At 48.7% G+C, this 26,312-nt stretch overlaps 3 protein-coding genes across 3 annotated transcripts in view; 1 reads left to right on the forward strand and 2 right to left on the reverse strand.

The window, feature by feature from the left end:
* Window positions 1-19,013, reverse strand: part of LOC135820180 (sushi, von Willebrand factor type A, EGF and pentraxin domain-containing protein 1-like) — a 68,967-nt gene extending 49,954 nt beyond the window's left edge. The window contains exon 1 of the mRNA XM_065333492.1: window positions 18,837-19,013. The gene's annotated coding sequence lies outside the window, so the exon portion shown is untranslated. The remainder of the gene's footprint in view (window positions 1-18,836) is intronic.
* LOC135820182 (uncharacterized) lies at window positions 7,011-8,372 on the forward strand. Its single transcript, XM_065333493.1, has one exon. The coding sequence runs from the start codon at window positions 7,011-7,013 to the stop codon at window positions 8,370-8,372; it is 1,362 nt and encodes a 453-aa protein (XP_065189565.1).
* LOC135820183 (52 kDa repressor of the inhibitor of the protein kinase-like) lies at window positions 13,982-16,600 on the reverse strand. The gene has a single exon (XM_065333494.1). It carries the CDS (start codon window positions 16,598-16,600, stop codon window positions 13,982-13,984), a length of 2,619 nt encoding a protein of 872 aa, XP_065189566.1.
* Window positions 19,014-26,312: the final 7,299 nt, after the last annotated feature.

The following is a 26,312-nucleotide window of genomic DNA, read 5'->3' on the forward strand; positions in this document are numbered from 1 at the left end:
CAGTAGGCAGCCGGTGGCTGAAGTACAAGCCAATATCATCCGCAAACTGTACTGTGGGCACGTCACCAGCAACCTCTGGTATGCCGCGCGTGTATACACTGAACAAGATTGGTCCTAAAACGGATCCCTGTGGAACACCGCATGTGCATGCATTACAGGGTCCGTCCTGGGTTCCAATGCGCACTTGCTGGGTTCGATGGCTGAGATAGTTGGCAAACCAACTTAATGCCGTTCCAGAAACGCCAATGTCGAACAAGTTCTGCAGCAGCGTAGGGTGACTGACTTTGTCAAACGCCTTTGACATGTCAAGTAGGCAGATGCAGCAAGGCAATGAAGAGTCCTTTGCAGTGAGAACACCATCCGTTAGTAGCACAAGTGCATCTTCAGTGGAGTGATCCTTCCTGAAGGCAAATTGGGTCGGTGGTAGAACATTGTGTTCATTGAGAAATGGCACAAGCTGCCGCTGCACGAGCTTCTCTAGCAGCTTTGAGGCAATCGGCAGCAGGGATACTGGACGATAGTTCCCAGGGGATGTTGGATCTCCAGACTTGTACAGAGGCCGGACCAGGGCCTTCTTGAAGGCAGAAGGTACAATGCCCGTTTCAAGAGACTCATTGAAGATTCGTATGAGGGATGGCGTGAGGATATCACTGCAGGATTTGAGAAGCAGCCCAGGTATTCCATCACTGCCAGTTGCCTTCACCGGAATTATCGCTTGCAGAAGCTTATTCACAGCAGCATAAGATGCTGGTCCCAGACAGCTGAGTGAGTGTTCAGCTGGGGGTCCAGTCGGTAATGGCAAGTGGGCTGGCCGATCAGGGTCAGTTACAATGTTGCTAAATGCCACGCTGACCTTGTTCACATCACATGCAGGGTCTTGCTTGCTTCCTCCTCTGCCAGTGATGGAGTTTAGCAGGGACCACATCTTCCTTGGATTGCGATTGTTGACAACACATTCATCACTGAAGTACTGGTTTTTCCTCCGTCTGACAAGGTTTGCTGCCGCCGTTCGAGCACGTTTGTACTGGTGGAATAATGCTATGTTAGCCCGGTCTCGCAGCCATCTTCGGTGCAGCCTGTTCTTTGCAATCATTAGCTGGTAAGTGTCTCTGTTAAGCCATGGCCTTCTTCTGGAACGCTTCTTAACTGGGGTCATCGGGGCATGATGGTCCAGTACACGCATTATGCTAGCGTGCCAAGTGGACCACATATCGTCGACGCTCGCATGTGGAGGAAAAATGTGAAGGTCTGCTGCAAGCAGGTCAGCGCGGAGAGCTGCTATATCCACTCTGTGCAGCTGTTTAGTGAGGAGCGAACTCGCTGGCTGGCTTACTTCAGTAGCACAGCTGAGTGAAGCACTCACAGCAAAGTGATCGCTGATGTCACATGGTACGATGTTCCAGGATGTTAAGCTGGCATGGTTGACCAAGACTAGATCTAGTATGGTTCCACGCACACATTGGGGCAGAACACGAGTTGGTGCTGTCACGACGTTCTACAGTCCATAGCTTCCACGCGTGTCATGCATGTGGCGCAATTGTGGGCCAGGAGAAACTGGATCAGCATTTACATTGAAGTCGCCCATCATAGTGACCGATCCGGTGTTGTTGGTGGCTACCTGTAAGACAGTTTCTAGTCTGGGCCAGAACGCAACTGTTTCACTTGGCGGCCGGTACACACACCCTAAGAGATGAGGCGCCCGGGCACTTTTAAGCTCGATCCAGGTGCACTCTACATCATACGCTGTCAAATCCGGGCGAGGCTTCACGGGGAGGGTCGACCTGAAGTAGATACATGTTCCACCTCCTCTTCCACGGGCACGGTCCTGACGGGCAATACTGAAGTTTGGGATCCGGATTTCTCCATCAGACACTGTGCCATCAAGCCATGTTTCAGCAACACCGACTATGTCCCAGCACTGGTCCGCCTGTTCAAGGTATCTGCCTGGACGAGAGGCTCAGTTCTAGGGTTTGTGCGCCGGGTGACTGAGTTGATGGTGCTCCAAAGACGCCTAGGATCTCGCCGGTAATCGTCACAGATGGAGCGGAAGTGGGCATTTCGGAGTTGGCGATAAAGGTTATTGCATTTGCTGCGCAAAACTTTGAACTCCTTCTGTAGAACCGTACTACTGCAGTCAGACGAGCGGTACTTTCTGTAGACGGTTTTACGTCGCCTAATGAGAGCTAGTAATTCCGGTGTCATGAATGGGCACTTCTTCCTTTTTCCAGGGGATTGTCTCCGTGATATTATGTAGGGTGCAACCACATCCAAGGCGTCTTCAAATTTTCCTTGCCACTCTTCTAGCATTACATCGACCGACGGGGACGAGAAGGATCCGAGATCAGAAATTGACAATAAATGAGAGAGATCAGAGCCTTACTGTAATCACGGCGGCGGGATCGATATATTTGTCCTTGTGTTCGAATTGACTTCGGAAAAATAATACTGGTGTGAACAAACTCATGATCGGTGAACTCATAGGAGTGAACGCTTCCGTGCTCAACACAATCCATGCTCGTTAGTACACAGTCGAGAAGTGTTTTAGATGTAGGTGTGATCCGTGTAGGGTGCGTAATCATATTCTTCAGATCAAGGGGAAGTAGCAGGTATGTGTTCAAATTGTCAAAATGATGCGTTTGAGGGGACAAGAAATCAACATTTAAGTCGCCCATCAGAATGAGATCTTCGCCCTGAATGTCATACATGACTTGCTGTAAAGATTGCCAAAAAGCCGCCAGTGCGGACGGTGGCCTGTAGAGACAGCCAATGAGGAATGATGCCTATCGAAGGGAGTCTCCTAAGTAAGAATGGAAAATGAGAAAGTATGTTCGTAAGGGAGAAGAGGTAGAAGATACATTAGTACAAAAGAAGTAAATTCAGTACTTCGGGTAGTACATTGCATGCTAATCATAGTGAGAATTAGAAAAGCAGCATTGCGGACTACTATAACTGACATATACACAAACTATTGAAACTATCATAGATGTGGTTAGCCTAGACACAAAAGTATGTGGCCAGCTGTGTTTGATGGTACGGTACGGTACGGGCCGGATACGGGATAGCGCCAGGCGTGACACAAACACACAAACAAACACACAAATACCAAACGAGAGAGCTTGGAAGCACAGGGCCCTACACTATGCTTTTTTGCCTTGATGACCTAGACAAAAGAGCATAGGGATGTTATAAATTCTTATAAATTTATACTTTTTGTTTTTACACATTACAAGAAATTCGAACCTGCACTATCGCCCCTGCATGCATCCCCCGATACACTTCGCATACATACTAATTCTTCCAAGTTGCTTCACGTCATGATCTTGTCTTTGAAAGCCCTATTTGAATATGGATTGTTGCCAGCCGTCTTTGATTGTACTGAACGGTACGGGACAGGTACGGGACAGGTACGGGATAGGTACGGTCGAGGGTGATACGACACCATCTACCGCCTTGATGACGGCAAAAAAAAGATTAAGTAAAAAGTAAATTATCGTATCCGTTCCCGAAGGGAACTCACGACGGCCGCTAACACCCGATAAACCCTAAAAAAAGATTAGGGATGTTATAAATTTTTTGATTCTCCTATTTTTTTAGTCATTACCTGGGATTCGAACCTGCACTATCGCCCTACATGCCTTCCCTCATTCACTTCGCATTCATGCTCATCCTTCCAAGTTGCTTCACGGTATGAAAACCCTATTCGAATAGGGCGGCCAGCTGTATGTGGCCAGCTGTGTTTGATGGACATATACGGGATAGCGCCAGGTGTGACACAAACACACAAACAAACACCAAATTATAGCTGCGTGGACCCTGGCTAGCGCCAGACGTTACTGAAGTAACGTCTTCTGCATAGCTATGGGAATTAAAGCCGTGTGGACCCTGGCTAGCGCCAGACGTTACTAAAGTTACGTCTTCTGAATAGCTAGGGGAATAAAAGTCGATGTCACGCACTTACACAGGATACTTTGTAAAGGGACATACAGTCTGGAAGAAGAGTTTGGTGCAATTTAGGCGATATTTGGGCGAATTGTGTGTTGCTCCCTACGTGGGAGCTTGCGCTGTTCCCGCCAATTTGAAATCTCACTGACTAACTCACCAGTCACGACTACCATCCAGAGCACATGAGAAGTCCATCGAACCTTCCACTCTGCAAACCTGCGAGAAAGCACCACTCTCTCCTAAATACACAGTGTGTCAAGGAATTCAGCCCCCCGCCTTCAGTGGAGTTGGAGTGGCCTGAGGAATATTGCGCCTAAAGACCACCACTTGTATAGTGATCTCCAGGGACCAAACATCACCAGGGATAAAAACTTCCAGGGACGTTCCGTCTCGAGCGCGACAAACACATCGTGAACAACAGATAGGAGCGTCAGTCCGTGTCGCTCATGGAAGTGTTCATCAATCGCTGAGACCCGTTGGCCATTCACAACGTTGTTTTCTCCAAACCATCTAAGGGTCTATTCACACTACAACAAAAACCGCGTACAAGTTACTCTTCCTTGTAAGTTGTCATGGAGAATCGTGGGAAACGGCGCGAACGTGAAAAAGTCGCTTGAACGTAATCAGCAACTTCCGAACCCCGATACAAAGTCACTTTTTACTTTCAAGTAGCTTTAACAGGTTTCGGAAGTAGCTAGTTGTTGAAGTATTTGTTGAAGTATATTGAGAAAATGCCGAGGGTTGTGTTCTGTGAAGAGCTGGGAGGAAAGCTCATTGAGCTGTGGGCTGCAGAACAGAGAGCGAGGAATGGAACGATGAAAAAGCGGTCGGTGAAGGAGAAGGAGATTGCAGTTAAGTTAAATTTATTCCCGTAGCTATGCAGAAGACGTTACTTAAGTTACGTCTGGCTCTAGCCAGGGTCCACACAGCTTAATTTTTATTTTATGTTTTTACTATTATACACAAACCCAACTCGTAAAATATATAATTATGTGGACAAAAACAAACAGCTACTGAGCAGGGGCTGCACTGGGCAGCAGTGATTGTGAGGTACCAGGGGCTTCACCGACAAAAAGGTCTCGGCTTCAATGCCACAAGCATGCACCAGGAAAAAGAACCAGAAATGTAAAGCAAAGCTAGATCTCGCTATGGGGAAGTAGAATGGGTAAAAGTACCGGTAGGTGTTTAGAAAAATAAAAACAAGATGAAAAGTGATTGTTTATTATCAGTGTTTAGACTGATGTACAATGGACATGTCAACTTCCTCAACCAAAACTTATGAACGTTTATAATAGATCTGATACGAAACTCGCACAAAGACTGAAGTGTAAAGAAAATACGCTAAAAAAACGAACAATAATAAGGCACCATTTTGATAATCCAGGGGAGGGCCCACGCCTGGTAAAAGAATAAACAGAGAAAAGTAAAGAATCATAACAAGTTTTTCCATGTATGCAAAACACAGCTGAGCACTCTGATCAAGGCCAGGTACGCAGATTAGCGGGTCCGGCCAGCAACGAGCTCGAAAAATTACAGGGAATCTGTTGCCCAGTACCAGTTGCTGTCTCTCAGGTGTCGGTAGACCTTTTTCTTGAATGACTGAAAACGTGTTTTGTGTGGGCGCTGCGACAGCAGCCTGTCAGGAAGGGAGTTCCATGCGCCAATACAGCAGTACGGGAACGACTGCTTCACGACGGATGGAGCTGAGACAGGGAGCGTGTATGACAGTTGATAGGCGTGGCTGGTGGCATTATTGTGCTGGTTTCTGGTTCTGGGGTTGGCTGGAGAAACGCGATGCGGTGGCAATACAGCAAGTAGGTTGGGGCAAGAGAGTGAGTGAGGGTAGCGTTTATTCTCAGATCGTAGATTTTCGCCTTTTGGATAGCCCAGTCGGCATCAGGCCGGTCTGGAGGTCCCGGTAGGGTCTAAACAGCGGTTGTAGTGGTCCAGTGTTATAGGTAGCAGTAGTAGTGTGGTGCCCGTAGTCGTAGTCCTAAAAAATTTTGAAATTTGCGAGCTGACAGGCGAGCCGACAAAACTGCTCTGCTCTCTGCCTGGTATTGAGAAAAATGTGGTTAGCTTGCTGCAGACTTTGACAAATTTTGTCAACGAGTCTAGAGACCGGAAGAGGTGCCCCCTACGACGCTTAGATGAGCTCTCTGCACAAATCGTGGAGTTGAAGGCGGAGGTTCGTGTCTCCCTTGAAAAGAAGTCCGCCATTACAGCCGTGGATTCCTCCTCGGAGCTGCCCGGCAGTACCCATACTCTCAACAGCCAGCGTACACGCCGTACCCGTACCAAAGGCAAAGGCAACCATGAAAGCAAGCAGCAGCAGCAGGATCTGCAGGATCAGGAAACAACTGGAGCGCACGTGGAGGCCGTATCCCGTAGCGGCACTTTCGAAAAAGTGATCGAGGACAGTGGGCCCTCAGGCACGGAGTGCTCGGACGCAGATGACTTTCAGCAGCATGGCGGATGTCGATCCGGACACATGCCAGCCAAGCCTGTGCCCAACGCAACCCCTACATTGGACTTGGAGGCCATCCAGGTTGATTCTTGGCAGTTGGTAGCTCAAGAGCCTCGCCGCAAGAAGCGAGTAGTTGTCTTTATTGGCAATCTTAGTTCCCAGTGCAATGACCAACGGCTCAGCGAGTTCATCACAACACGCTCCACCGCAGTACACCAGACAGTTGCAGTTCATGATTGCAGTGTCCGTGAAAACAAGAAGGGAATGACGACAGGAAGAGTAACTGTTGATGCTGATGCCCTCTCCACAGTCACCTCTGTAAACTTTTGGCCTAGACCACTGTACGCGAGGGAGTGGACATTCCATGAAAAACGTCATGGGCCAGTGCCAGGAAAGGGAAATGGACAGCCTGTGCTGTCGAAGAAGTCACGCAAGGACTCAACCACTCACAGCTCTGAACTGACACCATTGCCTCCCGACCACAAGCGGCGGCATGGGGATTCACCTGACTCCGGCAGTCCACTGCTCAAGAAACTGGACGAAGACCACCAGCAGCAAGAGTCTGCGGGCAACAACAACTGAATGCAGACAGCCAGCAATCATGAAGCTCCTCCTGACCAATACAGGCGGGCTGCTGTCCAAATACGGAGAGTTTCAGCACACCCTGTTGCTCTCAGGAGCGGATATTGCCATAGTGACAGAGACGAAACTAACAGTGGATAAATGCTCTCACAGTGCAACTATGATCCCGGAATACTGTGGCCCGATTCGCCGAAACCGAACAGAACACGGAGGTGGCATTGGAGTCTCGATCAAAGCCGGCATCGCGTACCAGCATCTGGATCAGTACCAGTCTGCTGAATTCGAAACAGCCTGGCTCACCGTTGGCCAGTGCAACAGCAAAACTGTCATAGGTGCAGCCTATCGCCCTGGTTCCTGCGCTGACAACGATCTGCCTCTACTCGAGCACTTAGACCAAAACATAGATACCATGCGGCAGCATGGTAAGCATATGATTCTGGCTGGAGATTTTATTGTTCACAGCACGTCCTGGCTTGGCAGCTCTCGAACGTCAATCGCAGGGGAGTTCTTAGAAAAAATCAGTGCAACACACTGTCTTGTCCAGCACGTGACCCAGCCAACCCGTGGGCCAAACACATTGGATCTCCTCTTGTCCGACTTTCCTGGCACTGTCCACACAGCAGTATCATGTCCCATCGGGCGCTCTGACCACTGTGTAGTATTGTCCAACTTTCAGGAAATCACTCTTGTACTGGAGCGGCCAACAAGCAGGAAAGTATGGCGTTATGGCCAAGCAGACTGGGGCAGGCTGAGGGCACATTTCCGCAGCTTTGACTGGGCTGCTGTCGTCTGCGATGTCCCCGAACTTCCATGTGAACAACTCACAACTGTAATTCTGGATGGAATGGACACGTTTATACCATCTAAGACCCTGACAGTACGGACGACAGACCCTTGTTGGTGGACACCTGAGTGCAGCACTGTAGTTGAAGCAAAGACTCGTGCATGGAAACGGTGGCGTCAGCACCCCAATGATGGAGATTTGCGAGCTTCATTCATCGACCTAGTGGCACGAACAGCTGCTATTTTGCTGCGCGCCCAATCATCACATAATGCTCGTGTCAAAGCTAAGCTCAGCTCAGGCTCACTTAACGACAAGCAATGGTGGTCTAACATGAAGATAGCTGCTGTGATGGAGCGTGCCTCTGAGATACCTCTGCTGAAGAACATCGACGGCACAGAGTATCCAACTCGCCAAGCCAAGGCCAATTGCCTCGCCAGGTACTACTCCCAGAAGTGTAGCCTTGCAGATGATGATATGTCTCCAGACGATCTGCCAGAAATGCAGCATTTGGACCGCCATGGTCTTGACCGCATCCATTTCCGGCTTTCTGATGTACGCCGCCGTCTAGCCAAGCTTAATACATCGAAGGCAACATGACCTGACAATATTCCAGCAAGAGTCCTAGCTCAGTGCTCCAGTGAGCTTGCAGAACCAGTCACCAAATTGTTCTCACTCTGCTTTCGCCTCGGTGTTCAACCTACCAAATGGAAGCTGGCCCATGCGGTTCCAGTATTCATAAAGAGCCCCGGCTCGGATCCCAAGAATTACCGGCCAGTCTCACTACTATCCATCCTGTCAAAAGTAATGGACAGTATAGTAAACAAGCAGCTCGTGAATTATCTGGAGCGTTTCAATATTCTGCCCGACAGTCAATATGGCTTTCGGCAAGGAAGAGGGACGTGCGACATCCTCACTGTTTTGCACACTGAGTGGGTCAAGACTGTCAGCGATGGAGGGTACGCTCACATGGTGGCGGTGGACATGGCAGAAGCATTTGATCGGGTATAACACTCTGGACTGATTTTCAAAGCCAAGAACGCTGGCATTGGTGGCTGCCTGCTGCACTGGCTGCAGGATTACCTCCTGAACCGCAAACTATCAGTCCTGGCCCACGGCGACTCATCCTCTCCGGCGCCCATAACAGCAGGTGTGCCCCAAGGCAGTATCCTTGGCCCGACACTTTTCCTCTTGTATGTGTCTGACCTGGACCAGTGCCTGTCTCCCGAGACGCGACTAAGTTCCTTTGCAGACGACACAACCCTCTACAGCCTCATCCGCACGCAGGACAATATGCATGACATGACTGCCGCCTTGCAATCCAGCCTCAAGCGTCTTGAAGAGTGGGAAGAACGCTGGCGCATCAGATTCGAGCCCTCTAAATCGCAACAGCTGCTGATGACTACGAAAGCCACACACCCTGCTGTCCCTGACATCAAGTTTGGAGGTATCGCGGTTCCGGAAGCCAACACCATCAAGCTTCTTGGAGTGACATTTGACGCCAAGCTGTCATTCCGGGATCACTTGCACTCAATTGCGACACGTGGCTGCCAGAGGCTGGGTGTTCTCCGTCGGGCTTGCCGGGTGTTAGATTACCATGGCCGGCTTTGTGCGTACAAGGGATTTGTGCGACCCATCCTCGAGTATGCTCCCCTTGTGTGGATGGGAGCTGCATCCAGCCACCTCGCCCGACTCGACCGTGTACAGAAACGTGCAATGGCCATTATTGGCCCTGGTGCCCTTCTCCAAAGCCTGTGCCACCCCCGGATTGTATCTGGGCTGGTATACCTGTACAAGCTCCAATGCATCCCAGGACCACCCCAGCTCACCGCCATGATCCCCCCTCCAGCCAACCTTGTAGAAGCCCGGCGCACCCGGAGTCAGCCCCCTCCTCGCCATCAGCACCATGTGCAGCTGCAGCAAGTCCTGGACAGGAGAGCACCTGCCTATGCTTCTCCTTCCCGTTTTCTGTAGTGTCAGTATGGAACAGCTTGCCGAGCGAAATTGTAAGGGCTCCACTCAGCTTGAAGCGGCTCCACACGTTCAAAGAAGATGTCCATAAGTACCTCACGCACCAACACTGGCTGATGGCTACCGACTTCTACGGATGAACTCTTGACTGTGGCACGGGTCATGTTCCTTGGTTCGGCTATGCTGATGATATTGGGCTTCATTTACCTTTTATTATTTAATTTTTTACCATTAATTTATTATTTAGTTTGTCTTGTTTGTTATGATTTCTTGGTTTTCCACCCGGTTTAGTTATAATTTAAATTATTATTTGGTGCAGCTTTAGCGCTATGTGGTTTATTATTTTCCTTTTTCTTAATTTCGTATTTAGCGCTTTTAGGCGTCATTATTTTCTTCTCATTATTTCGCACCAAGTTATTATTTTGTGGTATTCTCTAGCTTCTGGTTGTTTGCAGTTGTTCTTGTGCACCCCCCCCCCCCCAAACACACATTTTTCGATGCCTAGTTGCAACGCTGACGCCGAGACCTCTGGTCGGTTGAGTTGCTCCCAGCACATCAGCACGTCGTCCCTACATCCCCTATGTTTTGTCCTTTTCCTCGTTTCTTTTTGTTCTCCACCTGATTTCCAGTAGGGCTGTGTCAATAGTAAAAAATAAAATAAAAATAAAAAGTAGCTGAGGAGGACCAGTAATGTGCAATTTGTACATGCACAAGAGAGCAGCAACAGTCCGGCGGACAGCCAGACTGGGGGGAATTACACCAGGGCCAATGATGCGCATTGCAAGGCGTTGAACATTATCCAGACGTTGGGTGTGGCTGGCTGGCGCGCCCATCCACAAAAGCGGGGCATACTCCATCAGTGGCCTCACGAATGCCTTGTAGACAGTCGTTCGCCCAGCTGGCGTTAGAATGTGGGCCGCTCGTCGGAGAAAGCCGAGGCGCTGCTGGGCGCGGACGGTCACGGTCCTGAGGTGACTAGCGAAGGACAAATTTTGGAGTCAAATCGAACGCCAAGCAGTGATATGCTGGTTTCCTCCGGTACAGGGGTACCACCAAACAGGATTTGGGGCAGGTCTAGGTCAGTGCGTCGGAGGGTAGCAGTCATAGCCTGTGACTTGGTGGGCTTGAAAGACACTTTCCACCGGCAACCCCACTCATGCAGGCGGTTTGTATTGCTATATTGACTGCGAGAATTCGTGCCACCCCACCTGGGCCAACGATGTCCACCCAGGCGTTATGAAGCGCCTGTAGTGCGTCTGCCGTGCCGAGACCTCTACGGAACCCAAACTGGTGGGAAGTGAGGAGCTGCTGGTTCAAGATGGTTCATCAGTTGGCGATTGACAATAGTTTCCATTACTTTGGACATTATGCATAAAAACGAGACTGGGCGGTAGTTCTTCAGAACAGAGCGCGACGACCGTTTGTGGATCGGTACCGCGTCAGCTGTCTTCCAAGATTCTGGTTGAACTCCGCACCTGAAACAGAGAGCAAATAGCTGGGGCAAAGGCTTCGCAAGTTCTTTGGCACACTCTTTCAGGACCCGGGCTGAAATGCCGTCAGGGTCAGTCGCCTTTGATATGTCGAGTCGCGCTAGCAGAAAGTAGACTGTGGTGGGGCGAAAATGAACGGCTGCGAGTGCCGGTGCTCCGGTTGCAACAAGGTCAGGTAAGTCGTCAGAAGTAAGATCTTGGCCAGTGACACTGCACTTCTTGGAGAAGAAGGTGCCAAGGGCCTCCGATTTCTCATGGCTTGTTGCCAACTCCCGTCCGCCCGCATCAACAATGAGAGGAATGTCCGTGTTACGTCCGTCCCCACTAGCATACTTTAACTTGGTCCACCATTCTTTGTCCTTGAGTGAGCCCGTGGACAGGCTGTGACGGATACTGGCCTCTTTAGCTTCCTGGGATCGCCTTAGGATGTTGACGGCTGTTGGAACGGAGCGGAGGAAAGCTTGTTTTAGTGAAAGATCGTTCGGGTGTTTTCTCCAGGAACGCCAACGTTTGTCCTTTTCCCTCATAGCAGCTGTACATTCCGGTGTCTACCATTTTGGATCACTCGACCTCGTGGTAAGTTCCTTAGATTGGACAAACCTGGCTATTGCGCCTCGGATAGTGGTGGTTACCCGCTCACAGGAGGTGTCCGGGTCATCAGTTATGATGTCGTGCCATGGAGAGTTGCGAAGGAAAGCTCGGAGGCGATGCCAGTCTGCGCTCTTGTACCGCCAGACAGTTCGCTTTGCTGCAGGTTCGTGGCAAGGTAATACGCCTACGAAGTCGGATAGAACGATAACGTGGTCAGACCTCCCAAGAGGGGGTGTGGCGGTTGTCAATACTGGGGAGTTGAAGGTAGGCATCACGAGGTCAAGGGTATTGTCGCCACGAGTAGGAGTCTGAACATCCTGCGTAAGAAGTTGCGCGGCACAAGTGTCCTCAAGTGCTTCGCCTGCCGGTGTGGTCTTAGAGCTGTTAAACCAGGCACGGTTGTGAACGCTAAAGTCCCCAGCAAGAGTGAGACTAGTGCCGTGTTGACGGGTAAAAATAAAGGGTATCGTCGAGATGATGGATAAGTGAGAGGTCACCGGGCCCGCAAGAACCCGGCTGGTAGACACCTCCCAGGACACTCTTGTGCCCGGCGCTGAGCTGGATGGATACCCACAAGACTTCATGCTGGGGGGCAGCCAGTTGATCCATGATCAAGGCTGGGAGAGTAGATCGCACCCAGATTATTATTATTATTATTATTATTATTATTAGACACAATCTCATAGCATGTGACAGGCATAGCTAATGCAGGGACAGAATCCCCTGAGACAAGGGCGTTGAGCCAGCCACGGCAATAGTAAGCTAGGAAAACAAAGCAAATATGAATTAAAGCAGAAAATGAATGGAAAATTACAAAGAAAAACGATTAACGGAAGTGAGCACTATCAAAATTCGTGCATCACCCAGGTATTGGAGAATGTTCTTCGATGATAATTATTGCGTCTAGTTCAGTTGTGATAGTAGATCTTTAAACTGACCAATAGAAGAACAAGTTTTCAGATCGTATGGTAATGATAACCAATGAGAGTGGCCGGAAAACAAAGGGGACTTTAGATACTGGGCTGAGTTAACAAGAGGCAGGATGAGCGCGTTACGGGTTGAGCTTGTCGAAAACCAATTGTACTTCATCATGTGTGAAGGGGTTTTATGAAGAAATTTTTTATGAACCAGTGTACAGAGATGGTGCTTAAGACGAACGGAGACAGAAGAAGTGTGTGCAAGTCGATAAAGGGCATCCGAAGGAAAATATCGATCCTTGCTGTAAAGTATTTTAAGAGAGCATGTCTGAGAATACCAAAGTATGTGTGCAAGTGGATCTCTCCGATTTCGATTAAAATTTGCAGGTAGGTTCCCTTTGGGGTGTGGATCGATTATGCAAAGCCCTTGAAAAAGTTTCTGAAGGGAACCTTGAAATTTGCATACCCCTCGAAAATGGCCGAAATATCACATTATTTATGGGTCTAGAAACGAGTCACGCCACAGCGTATACGAACAAGCTATGAACAAAACTCCATCAAGCCAACATTGCCTCACCTTAGAAGAGTTCCTGGAGCAGTACCGCTTAGCCACGCCAGCATCCCAGAAGACGAGGTCCATCACCCCCTGACGCCACAAATGATCGTCTTGAAAATAGCCAATTTACAAGCGCTGGCAAAACAGCCAGCTACGTCCTCAATTGGCCAGAACTATACACCGGCAGATAGTAGAACACCTCTTCTAGCGCTGAGGACATGTCCCCCATCTTCCTTTTGGGGTTTTCTTGAAATAAACTTTTTTGAATTTTTCCACTCGACCATGCTGAAATACGGCCAAAGTCATACCTGCGCAGGAAAGCTCGCTACTCCGCGACGTCTCCTCAGCAATTTCTACTCCAACACTACTCCCAAGGCCGCAGAACAAAGTGTAGTGTTGACTCTGACAAGGAAAAGCAGCGGTGATCACTTGTCACTCCAAACGACAAGCTTCTCCTTGCGCCACCAATAATTTTTTGTGCGACTGTTGATGCAAAAGTGACTGAAGGCCGGAGCGCAGTTTTTGAATTTTATTGCAAGATGCACGGTGAGATCGCGAAAATACAGAAAAAGAGAGCCCTCTACAGCACTCATGGTACTAGATATCGACAATAGGTGGAGTTCGAAATTGACAAAAGTTCATCTGGTTGCTGGGTGACCGGTCACTGGAGATCATAACGGTTGACTACTTGTCATCATACTGCGAGAGAACACGGCGAGGGCTGCGGCGGAAGAAGATCTTCAACACCTCATTCTTGTCCACGGGCATTGCATAGTGAACATGGAGCAACGCCAAGCCAGTGAGCCGTTCTCCTGTCATAGTGCTCCGCAGGTAGGTTTTCAAGCGACGCAAGCTGCTGATGCTCCTTTCACACGTGCACGTCGTGACAGGCAGGGTTGCAAGAAGCGTTAGCACTTGGGCGACACCCTTGCAAAGGCTCTCGTCAGCCATCTTGGCACACTGTGTAAGGCTAGTTGGCCGCTGGTTCGCTGGACACTTTGTGAGGACAGTGTGGAAGATGTCAAGCTCCGCTTGAAAGGTAATAAAGCTGCAGCCCACGGGAAGATCATCCTCGGCATCTTTGACAAAGCTCAGCACATCCGCTTTAGCTTGCTCCGGGTTGGCCAATAGACAGTCGGGAAAAATGGACATGCCCTTGCCGATCTTGAGCTGAAGGGGTCCAAATCTACTGTTGAACTCCCCAACAAGCTCATCGAGCAAGGGAACAGACACTGCTCTGCGGTAGTACTCCTCCGAAGTAGCTGCTGGTACATTGTCACGACCTTGCTGGCGTCGACATGTACGTGGTATGGAGGGCTGAACATTGACACCTCTAGCCATATCAACTGCCTTCGTAAACCATGTTGCGTGGGACTTGTCGATGTCTGCCCGGACTTTCTCCAGCGTGGCTTTGGTGTTGGCAATTTGCTTATACGCCCGGCACACATCCAAGGACTTCTCCTGGAGGCCCACGGAAAGGCCGACCAGGTAGGCCATCACATGATACACGACTCCAAATGTTACCAGGAAAGAGAAATCGGTAATTGACCGCAGCAGAGATGAAGCCATGCCGCATGTATCTGCACTCCAGTGGGCTCGGTCATCAGCGATGGCCTCCATCGTGGCAACAACGGCAGGGAATAAATCTGCAAAGGTATCCAGCGCTGTATGCCGCTGAACCCACCTGGTACGGCAGAGGCTGACAAGCTTCTTCTTCTGGCTGTTGTTCATTTCGTTGTCTGGTGTCTCGTCGATAATCTTCTCAAGTTTTAGTTGACGCTTGGGCGAGTTCTCAAAGAACAGTGACACCTCCCGAAGAGCCGTCCACATGTTGGACACAAGACTTATCTTGGATGCTGCCATGATGCATAGGTTTAATGCATGTGAGCTACAGTGGTAGTATACTGCCTTGGGAAGCTCACGTTGGATAATGGCAGCACAACCATTCAGCCGACCCGCCATGTTTGCTGCGCCGTCATACCCTTGGCCCCTCCACTTCTTCAGGTCCAGGTTCCAGGACTCCAGGGCACCTTTAATCTTCGTGGCAAGAGCATTGCCTGTGATACCAGTGTCGCAGTTTACGAAGCCAAGGAATTCCTCCTTCACCTCGTAGCCACTGACGTACCGCACAACTATTGGCATTTGTTCCATGTTGGCAGTGTCAGTTGCCTCATCCGCTAGGATGCTGACGAATGGTGCAGCACGGATAGTCTTCAGTAGCTCCTCACGGATATACTCTGCGCAGCAGTCAATTAGCTCATTCTGAGACTTGCCAGAGCAGTATGTCACACTGTGCCCAGCCCCACCAGCGTGCAGGTGAAAGTCGCGGATGATGGACGCATCACCAGCATTGGCCCGGAACTCCAACAGAGAGATGAAATTCCCAGGGTTTGTGTCAGCTGCAGTCAAGGAGATATCGCCTGACTCATCATGGGTTGTAGAATTGGTCCTGGCGTCTGGAACACTGACACACAGGGTCTCATTCCTGTGGCCTCTGAATGCAAGATTTTGCTTGCCACAAAATATTACGCAATCAAGGATCCCCTTCAGCTTCTGCTCATTCTCCTGAGATTGAATGGCATGCGCATCCACAAGCTGGTCTACCACATCAGGCTGCCCAGCAGACACGACCTTTTTGAACTGGCCCTGCCTGGCAACAGCGTCTTTGTGGGTTGCCTGTGAGCCGTGTTTGTCCAGCAAAGTGGTGGCCTTTTTGAAGTTGGACATAGGTCTTGCTGTGAGCTGTCCCTGATCCGCACCACTGGGAAATAGGAGGCACGGAAGACAGAACCCCCCGTCGCATTTGGGTGAATAGACCAGCCACGTGTTGTCCTCTAGCCACTGGTGACGAAAACGACGGTTTCTGCCATCATTTCCTGTGTGGACAGGAAAGTCGTGTTTCGGCCCTGGCACAAAGTGGTGGTCGACCAAGCGACGCTTCTCATCAGAGGACAACGATGACGGCAAACAGGTCCACTTTTGTGATGCAAGGTTGTAGCCTTCTCCAATGTCGTTTGGAGTGCCGCCTGAAGCGACTACATCAACCTCGTCGGGTTTATCCACCGCGGTAGACCTGGCAGCCTGGGCTACTTCTCCTGCGACCTCTTCAACTACTACCACTTCGTCTGACTCTTCACCTGTTGAAGAACCCTCATCGCCACTCGAGGAAATATCAGATTTTTTCGCTGCAGCAACAGCTCCCGCAGCAACAGTTGCAGAACGACCGAACGCTTCACTTAGAGTTAGCTGCGGCAGCGTGGAAGCTTTGCGCAATGACCTCAATGACGGCGGTCGATTTGACATTATGAAAAGAGCAGCTCAGTCATAGTCAGATACCCATACTTCAGGAAAGAAATCAAAGAATCCAGAGACCTGAAAGCAAGAAATCGAAACCGGGAAAGAATCCGACTGTCGCAAGGTACTAATGTTTATGCTGTGCACAGTGTAGATCTACGTTCAAAATTCTTGTTCGCGCTGCACGTGTACGTGTAGAAGGCCGTTTGCATGTGTACGTGTCACATCCGAGGTGCAGTATTATTTTTTTCAAAACCCAGATTGAAAATTTTGGGGGGGTGCACGTGCCCCCCGTGCCCCCCGCCGAGCACGCGCCTGATATAGATCACGCTTGCGTTTTACAGTAGACCTGAGCTCAGCAGTAACCCATGGTGGAGATTGCATGCGGGGTCGTGGAGATGTCACAGTGTGGGTGGCTCCGAATGAAGTGAGGTGCCGACGGAAGGCGGACTGGAGCTCACAATCAAAGTGATGAAGTGCGTCATTAACATCAGTGTACGAGACGTAGGTCACAGGAAACTCCGGAAGAGAGATCCCGTTGACTCCAGAACGTCCGTGATCGGCAGAGTCAGCATCGGTCCCAGGACACGTCAGGCCAGACATCCCGTCGACTCCAAAATAGTTATTTTTCTCTAATTTCGTCCACTTTTGGTTTGCTTTCTTTTCGTTTTCAAAACTCAAATCGGCCAAAGTTTAATGACGGTGAAGAGTTTCGTTTTGAGATTGGCCAAAGTTTCTCATCAGCCAACATTTATTGATTTACATTGGTTTACAGTATGAGGAGATAAAAGGAAAAGAAGGAGCAAACCAAAAGTGGATGAAATTAAAGAAAAATAACAATCCGCAGTAAATTCTGCAAGTACTTTTGCCTAACTCATATTCAAACTGATTGAACCGTTTTTGCAATACAATGATGTGGCCAATCAACGGAAAAAACATTTCCATCAGTTCTAATAACATGTACGAGGAGCTAGGCAAAGAAGCGTAAGAGCAAAGCGTAGGGCCCTGAGCTTCCAAGCTCTCTCGTTCGGCGGCTTAGTGTGTGGCGATAAATTTCAGAATGAGATCACAGTGCCGATTGTTCACAACAAGCTGCAACCTCTTTCATCTTCGATTGTCTATAACTGGAGTCATTCTCCACTCGAATCAACAAACAGGGAGACATAGGTAGGAACAACAAGATAAAGCCTCCACGAACCAATTTCTGAGTCGATGATTTCTCTTTCAGATCAATGTGGAACTCTCTGAGATAAAATTTTAAATATGAAGGGAAATTCCCGCGGGCGCTCCTCAAAAGTCACGTTTCGCGCCGGTGGTTCTTGCGAGTGTAGATGCAAGTGCACTTGCACGCCACTTGAAAGAGGACGCTACTACAAGTACGTTTCACACCTGTAGTGTGGATAGGGCCTAATTCCCACGCCCGTGCCGGGGACAACCATGAACAAGAGGTTGGTGCGACTTCGGCGTTATTTCGGGTGTTGTGCGAAGCGATTACAAGAATTGCGAACGAGCCTCGTCTCTAGCTTCAATATAAGAAAATCTAGGACGAGTCTTGGTTTGAAAGTTTGACAAAGTCTGGCTTCTGGCAGCCAACGATCACTGGGCTAAACAGTTCACAAACCACTTTTGGTCCAAAAATCGTCCGGGATCGGTCGCGGGGCAAATCGCAAGATTTGAGCACTGTCTACTTTTGCTGGGGGTCCCTTGCGATATTTTACAGTATGATTCTGTTACGATTGCACTGGTTCACATAATCGTAATGCGCCGGGAGAGGGTGCAAGAGGCCCACTCCCGTTCACTCCCGGCGTGTACCTGCGATACGGGAGGCAACCCTGACATGTTCTGTACCTTGCTGGCAAAGACTTCTGGCCACTTGTTGAAAGTGACACTACTTGATAGAATGCGTGTGTATGCGAAGTGTACGGCGAGAACGTGTGCCGCGCAGCGCGATAGTGCGGCTTCCAACCTAGGTTATGTGTTGAAAAAAAGGAAAACAAATTGAAAAAAATGAAATGACTGACCTTGAAAGCTCAGGGCCCTACGCTATGTATTTTGCCTAGCTTATCATGCATGTTATTCGATTTGTTGGAAACGTTTTTGCTACAAAGATGTAGTCGATCAGTATTAATAACATGCATAATGAGCTACGCGAAAAGCAAAGCTTAATGCCCTGAGCTGTTGAGCTCTCTCGCTCAGTTTCTGTAAACACTTTACTTGCATATATGCACAATGTACATGTACATACCTGTTGATTCAGCAGTAGACGAATTCCTTCAGTGCTAGCGACGAAGTTTGACAGAGTTGGCTTTTGGCAATAGACTACGAAACTCGATAAAAACTTTGTTCACGTCTTAATCATACTCGCAATGAATGTTGCAGTCAGTCGAACGTCGCTTGCCAATGGACGAATTTCATCCATTACCACCCTATTTTACGGTGAATATACACTACCTCCGCCAGCGGGAGTAACGTGAATACTGGACTATGCACACGTGAATGATGCAGTCGCTAAGGCCGTTGTAACATTTGCCATCATGGAGAAACGGAAGCCAATATCAGCACATAGTGTCACCCAGCTGCTGGACACCTGTCAAATTTTCATTCACATGCGATGGGAACTTTTTTTTAGTCATACCTACCTCTCAAGGTTATCTGATTTTGTGAGCTTTGTGATCCGTGAAAATTACTAATCTGTCTTCTGGATAAAGTGAGGCACTCACAAGCCAGGAAAACATGTAGTTGAGAGTTCGACAAGGTTCTTCTGTATCATGTTGACTGTAAGAGTGAACTTTGAAGGTGGCCAGAAGCTTCTTAAACTGTTACTCTATTCTTTCATCAATTAACTTTAGCTTCATACATACACATCGGGTCGAGTATATTGATGTAGAGCAGACCTGTGGATTTTTGAAATACTTTGTAGTCTTCGAACCTTTTTAATCTTACAGAATATTGCTACTTTCACAAAATTAATACCATTAAGAACTCAGGTGGTGAGCAAAGGAAAGAACTGTAAAATGGAAATTGTGGGCACAAGTTGTACGATCGAGTCCACCAACTAAACCAGATTTTGAACAGTCAGACGTCACCAAATTATTATTTTTGCTACTTGATCCTGCAACCTACCCCCCCCCCCTTCGATGCCAGGTTGCAACGCTAATGTCAAAAACTCTGGTCGGTCAAGTTGCTCCCTGTACATCGGCACGTCGGCCCTTCATCCCCTGTGTCTTGCTTTGTGTTTGTCACTTTATATGGCTGTGTTCCCAGTAAGACTAAAAAACAAAGAACAATTCAAATGCACATTTATATGCAGGCGCTAGAGACATAAATTATCGATTTTCTCGAAATTGTAAATTCAGTGGGATTCCTTCACCCCATTCTCCCCTTGATTTCGACCTCTTTTCGGACTGGCCGATGTCGGCATTGACTACAGTTGCAGTCAACCTTCGCAGAAAAATAATTGCATACATGTTGAGTGTAGAAAACATCCACTCCCAGCGACTCCACGGCGAAAATTGCTTATTTGGCGAAAATGTCGGCGGTTCCTTCAAAACCACTTTTTTCGTCGACTTGTTCGGCTTACCAAAATGGAAGTCTCCTACTCATGCAGCGAACATTCTCAATAAGGTTCCCTCCAAACAAATACATCTGTAGCGAGCCACAGTCTCTCTCCGAGGCAAATGCACACGGTCTCAGTGAACACACTGTAACTGGCAATTGAAATGTAACTAAAAAATATTTTTAAATCTCAGGGGGTGGTTGACGTTTTTGGTGCTCCTCGGAACAGCTTTCCGGGAGCCCCCCGCAGCAGTTTTACCCTTCTACCTTTGTCCTTGCTGAAACTAAGAATGTCCCTGGACCAGAACCTTGATCTTGCCCTGATCGGGTACCAGGAACTAATCGCCATCGCTGAACGCAAGTCCCTGGACTCCCCTTCGAGCCTCGCCCGGCCAGAGCTGGTGCAGGCACTGCGGAAGCACGGCGTTGGAGGGAAGCCCGTCACTGACACCGGTACGTCGTGGATTAATGACTCTAAGCTAGATAGCCTTGCTAACACTATCCAGGCCTTGGCGGGGGAGATTGCCTCCATGAGGGAGGACAGGGATAGCATAATTTTGTCCTTGAAGCTGGAAATTTCGGAGCTGAAGGGGGAAGTGCAACAGCTTCACCAGCAGTAGTACAATGGTTCATCCAAGCCCGTACACTGCGACACTCCAGACATGCAATCCCGTTGTACTCGTACAGTGAGTACGAATAGCACACAGCCAGAAGAGGATGCACGCACTCTACACAGCAGGTCAACTAGCACTAGCAGGGCCACCGTACCTAACACCAACCACATGGAACGCAGGAACATACCCGTACACACTGGTAGAAATGCAACAACTGGGGGCGCACTTACAACAGCAGGCGCCGGTGGTGCACCAGTACAGCCCACATGTACTCAGGGTGCTGCTGGGAGCACAGAAGGCGATCCCCATCAGAACAACTGGCAAGAACAGCGGCGAAGGAGCAATAAATCAGCGGCCCACAGCGATCCCATTGCCCGGGCAACAAAATCCAAAGTTGTGTCTGTCTACAGAAAAATGGCCACAGAAAACCCCAACCCCAACACACTCACTGGCACACATCTTCCCAAGCGATGTGCCTTCTTTGTCGGGAATGTTAGCCCTGGAAGTAAGGCACAGTCCATTGTCACCTGGTGCGCTGATAGGGGCGTTGATGTATACGCATGCACAATTGCCGAAACCCAATACTTTGGTACCTGCTATGCACGCGTTTCTGTCGCGGAAGAGTTTGAGCAAACGCTGCTTGACAAGGAATTCTGGCCCGACACCATTGCGCACACCGTCCGCAAATGGCGCTATGCCGACTCCGCTAGCAAGTGATGGGTCCTCGGTCACCTAGCCAACAGCTAAATCCTCTTGCCCAACCCTTTGTGCCCCACGCAAGTTCATCACACCCTTCCCCTCATTGCGTTACATATTCTTCTATATCTAGTGGTCATATTCCACTTGCACCACCATTCCTTCCTGATTCTGGACGACAAACTACTAAAACTCCTAATCAACAGCAGCTCCACGACGCCCCCTACCACAAACTAATGTCGGTCTTCACCCCGTTGAGCGCTCATGCTTTCCCGTTTTTCCCGGACCACGCACATTCTATTAACATTGTAACTATCAACTGTCGCTCTGTAACAAACAAACTTCCGGAATTGTACGCAATATGTGATGCCAACAAGCCCACCATAATATGTTTAACAGAAACCTGGCTAAGCCCGTCACTTTTATTCAGTGTTCCAGGCTACACATGCTTCCGTAAAGACAGATCTACACATAAGAACCTGAGATCAAACCTACGTGGCTATGGTGGCGTGGCCATTCTCATACGTGATGGGACATTTCCACATTGCACCCGTCGCCATGACCTTGATTCTCCCCAAAGCGAGGCCGTATGGCTTGAGCTTGGTGCACCGGCAGGTCTCCGGGCCAATCCGCTACTCATTTGCTGTCATTACCGCCCCCCTTCACAATCCCTTCTTGATATCACCTCCTTTTGCGACACACTTACCGACACGCTGTGTTCCTTGGACCTCTCTTTATTTGATGTTTTTCTTACCGGTGACTACAATGCCCACAATTCTGACTGGTGGAGTGGTGACACCACATCGCGTGCTGGTACGGAGCTATCACACGTGTTCTCTAGCTTTGGCCTCCAGCAGCTTGTCAATTTCCCCACCCGTGTCGCTCCGAATGGAAGACTGTCCTGTCTGGACTTGCTGGCTACGAACCGCCCCCTCTCTGTACGTTCTGTTGACGATGCTGCCCCGCTTGCTGCATCGGATCATTTGCAAGTCATTACAACGCTAGCCTACAACATTGCCACTGCTAACACCTCTTACAACTGCTCTCAGACTCCTACCCCTCCGCGACATGCCTTCCGCAAGGTTACACCCTCCACTTGGTCAATCATCAACTCTGCACTTTTTGCCTGTGACTGGCATCTTTTATTCACCTCCACTACTGTTGATGAAGCTGTGGAGAAGTTCACCACAGTTCTTGATGACGTGCTCTCCTTCTATGTGCCACAATACGGAGCAAGACCCGCTACACCCAAACATGGCAGCCACCACCCTCGTCAGTCCAGCCGTGACCCCAAGATCCCTTGGCTCGACAAAGATCTCCAAGGTGCAATTAAACTCAAATACGACTACTACAGCTTAAGTAAGAAGTACTCCACCTATGCTAATATTTCTTTATACAAAAAACAGCGCAATCTGGTGAAGTCATTGTCACGTTCTAAGTATCGAGCATATTTACGTTCGCTCACTACCACCCTATCTCACCCCTCTTCCAGGCCTAACCTGTATACCTTTGTTCGCACTCAAAGGACAACTAGTACACGTCAAGACATACCACCGTTATTAGCTTCCAATGGTTCGATGGTGACTGACCCCAAGTCTATAGCTAATACTCTCAATACGCAATTCACATCAGCTGGTATTCCAGACGACCATTCCTCTCCAATACCACCTCTGCAACGTTCTGCGACTGTGCCTTCTGATCTGCGCTCTATACATACCACCACATCATCTGTTCGCAGCTACCTAAAAAGACTAAAAAGCAACAAAAGCCCTGGTCCTGATGCCCTACCAAATGAAGTTCTCAAATTTCTGGCTCCATCTCTGGCGTACCCACTGTGCCTTATATTCAACCTTTCCTACTCCTCCGGCGTATTTCCTGATCGTTGGAAGATCGCTAAGGTCACGCCCATCTACAAGTGTAAAGGCTCCCGATCACAAGCCTCAAACTATCGTCCAATATCTCTTCTCTGCTCCCTTTCAAAAGTATGTGAAAAGGTATTTTACGACCAGTTGTATTGCCACATTTCACCATGCCTTAGCCCTTCCCAATCTGGCTTTCGGCGCAACGACTCAACCTCTGACCAACTAGCTCGTCTAGTACAAGACATTGCCACCCTTCGTGATGCTCGACACCATATTGCTCTCTGTTTCTTTGACTTGGCAAAGGCCTTTGATACTGTCTGGCATCGTGGCCTCCTTGCCAAGCTACATATTGTCTTTGGTGTGTCTGGCCCTGCTCTGTCCTGGCTGGAGTCCTATCTGAGTAGCCGATCCCAGTTTGTTTCTGCCCTCTCCATCAACTCTTATCCTCTACCAGTGTCTTCTGGAGTTCCCCAAGGCTCCATACTTGGACCTCTTTTGTTCGTAGCATACGTAAATGATTTACCCTCTATAGACCCAGGTGTCTCGTTATTTGCTGATGATACAACCCTACTGTCAGCATCCTCGTCCTCAGCGGCTCTTGTACCTCGAGTGTCGGCTCAGATATGCAGTGTCCTACGCTGGATGCAAACATGGCGACTTAGACCCAACCTGACTAAAACCGAAATAATGTTCCTTCCCCCAATCTCATCCATGTCACTTTTACACCATCCTGATTTCCCAGAACCCATAAAGGTTGTTTCCAACCATAAGCACCTGGGAATAATGCTTGATGATCGTCTCTCTTGGTCTTTCCATATTGATGCTCTTTGCAGCCGTTCAAGCTCTGCCCTAGGTGTTATACGTCCCCATTGTTTCCATCTTCCTTTCAAATGTAAAATTTTGTTTTACAAACTGTACATCCTGCCTCTTTTCATGTACGCTGCTGTTAGCTGGTGTGGCTTGTCCTCGGTTCTCGCTGAGCGTCTCGAAATCCACCATAGAAAACTTCTTCGTATCCTGTTTAGTCTACCCCCTCTCTACTCTTCTGCTTCCCTTTATGTCCTTGCAAATGCTTGCCCACTGTCGACCCACCGTCAAAAATTAATTTGCACTTTTGCTCACAAATTTAAATTAGCTCTACACCCTCCTCATCTTAACGTGTATAACTGGTTCCGAATCACAGATGGCTCCCAGACAAGATGCTCTGTTGCCCTCCCCTTGGCTAAAACGTCCTCCCTTGTACGCTCTCCACTCTTTGTTGCTTACTCTGCTTGGCTTGCGCTGCCCGCTACTACGCGCAATGCCAGTACCCTGGACGCATTTAAATCTGCTCACTAGATTCACCATCACCTGTCCCTCCCATGCTTCTCCGTCTTGACCATTACTTTTCTTCTTTTATTCACCATGGTTGGTTAACACCCACATCTCCCGTACTGGCTGATTTTCTTCTCATGCCATGAGGTGTTGTCTATAATAATAATAATAATAATAACTGACAATGAAATTAACTGACAATGAAATTAACTGCCAATGAAATTAACTGGCTACTTAATTAACTGACAGGCAATAAAAGAATCGTTAGCAGCAGCTTTTATGCCCAAGTGAATTCCGTACACTAATGTACGGGGATACGCTAACATACGGGGATACAGTAACGTACCGGAACATACTATACGCTAAACACTATACGCTATACGCTGTGAAGTCACCAGCGTGACACCGCTACACATCAATACTGCGGGGATAGCTTGGCTGCTGTGATAACTGAACATGGTATACGAGCACCAGTGGAACGACATCAGTCTGGTTTTGTGATTCTACTCATGATAGTGCAACCATGCTTATTTTGACAGCTGGCGAATGCGGCCAACTCTTTTCCACACTTACAACATCAACTTGCGTGCCACTGGACAATGTATTCCAGAAATACATTCATGTCAGTCAAATAAATGCCTCAGGTGACTATGTGGCACCAGCTGACATTTGCCAGCTGGGAAGCTGCGTAAGCCCTGGATCACACTAAGGCTGCGTTTACACGACAACGATTGAAAACGATTTGCGTTTACACGACAACGAAGTAGAACCTAAACGGAACGAAGTCGTTGCGTTTACTACTATCGTTTACACGACAACGCCCAAAAACGGTACCTTAACGGAACGAAATGGAAACGCACTTCAAAGTGTTTTGAAACGTTTTCAAAACGTTTTCGTTCTCGTGTAAACGGTGAAAACAGTGAAAACGATTGGAAACGGAGCGCGGTCATGGAAACCATTCCGCGCGGGACTATATTTCGCGAGAAATACCTGACCTTTGCGACCACCAGCACGTACCAACTCCAACTAACGTGTTACTTCCCGCCCTTGTGCCAAGCCAGCACGTGCTAACTCAAGCCTGATCGCCCGTTTTCCGTTTTCGTGTGAACGGTTCAAAACGATTTGCCGTTCTCGTGTAAACGGTTTGAAAACGATTCGAGGACAGCCCGTTTTCGTTCCGTTTCGTAAACGCAGCCTAAGGTCGATCCATCTATTCAAACGAGAAAGCACTTCACAACTCAGGTGGGCAGGAATAGTAGTAGAATGCGGTTGCGCAGGCTTGTTTTTGTTTCTGAACATTCAAGCCATACCGACGCGGATCTCGTGGATAAGATAGTATTAATATTATTAAAGCAATCGGTTACTTACTCACTGCCATGAAAATGATGCAGAAGGTGTCATGCGCGACTTTCAGACAAGGCTGACTGTCAACCGTTTCTTATAGGGCTGAATTCCGCCACAGGTCGTAACAGAGGGTGAAAGGTGAAGCAGTTAACGACGTGAGCACTTGTAAAACACCAGAGCAGTGGACATTAGGAACTGATAGAGATACTGTATCAAGTTCAATCAATTCTTGTTCGGCTCCATGCCTTTACGGTCGCCTTTTTTTAGACAGTATCTATATACCATTTCAGTTTTTTTTGGTTTCTCTCCAATGACAAGAGATCCCAAGGCTCTTCG

This window comes from Sycon ciliatum, chromosome 6 (assembly GCF_964019385.1).
Source record: "Sycon ciliatum chromosome 6, ocSycCili1.1, whole genome shotgun sequence".
Classification (NCBI taxonomy): Eukaryota; Metazoa; Porifera; class Calcarea; order Leucosolenida; family Sycettidae; genus Sycon; species Sycon ciliatum.

Coding starts and splice junctions, on each gene's coding strand:
- LOC135820183 (XM_065333494.1), bottom strand. CDS start 16,600: ATGTCAAATCGACCGCCGTCATTGAGGTCATTGCGCAAAGCTTCCACG.
- LOC135820182 (XM_065333493.1), top strand. CDS start 7,011: ATGAAGCTCCTCCTGACCAATACAGGCGGGCTGCTGTCCAAATACGGA.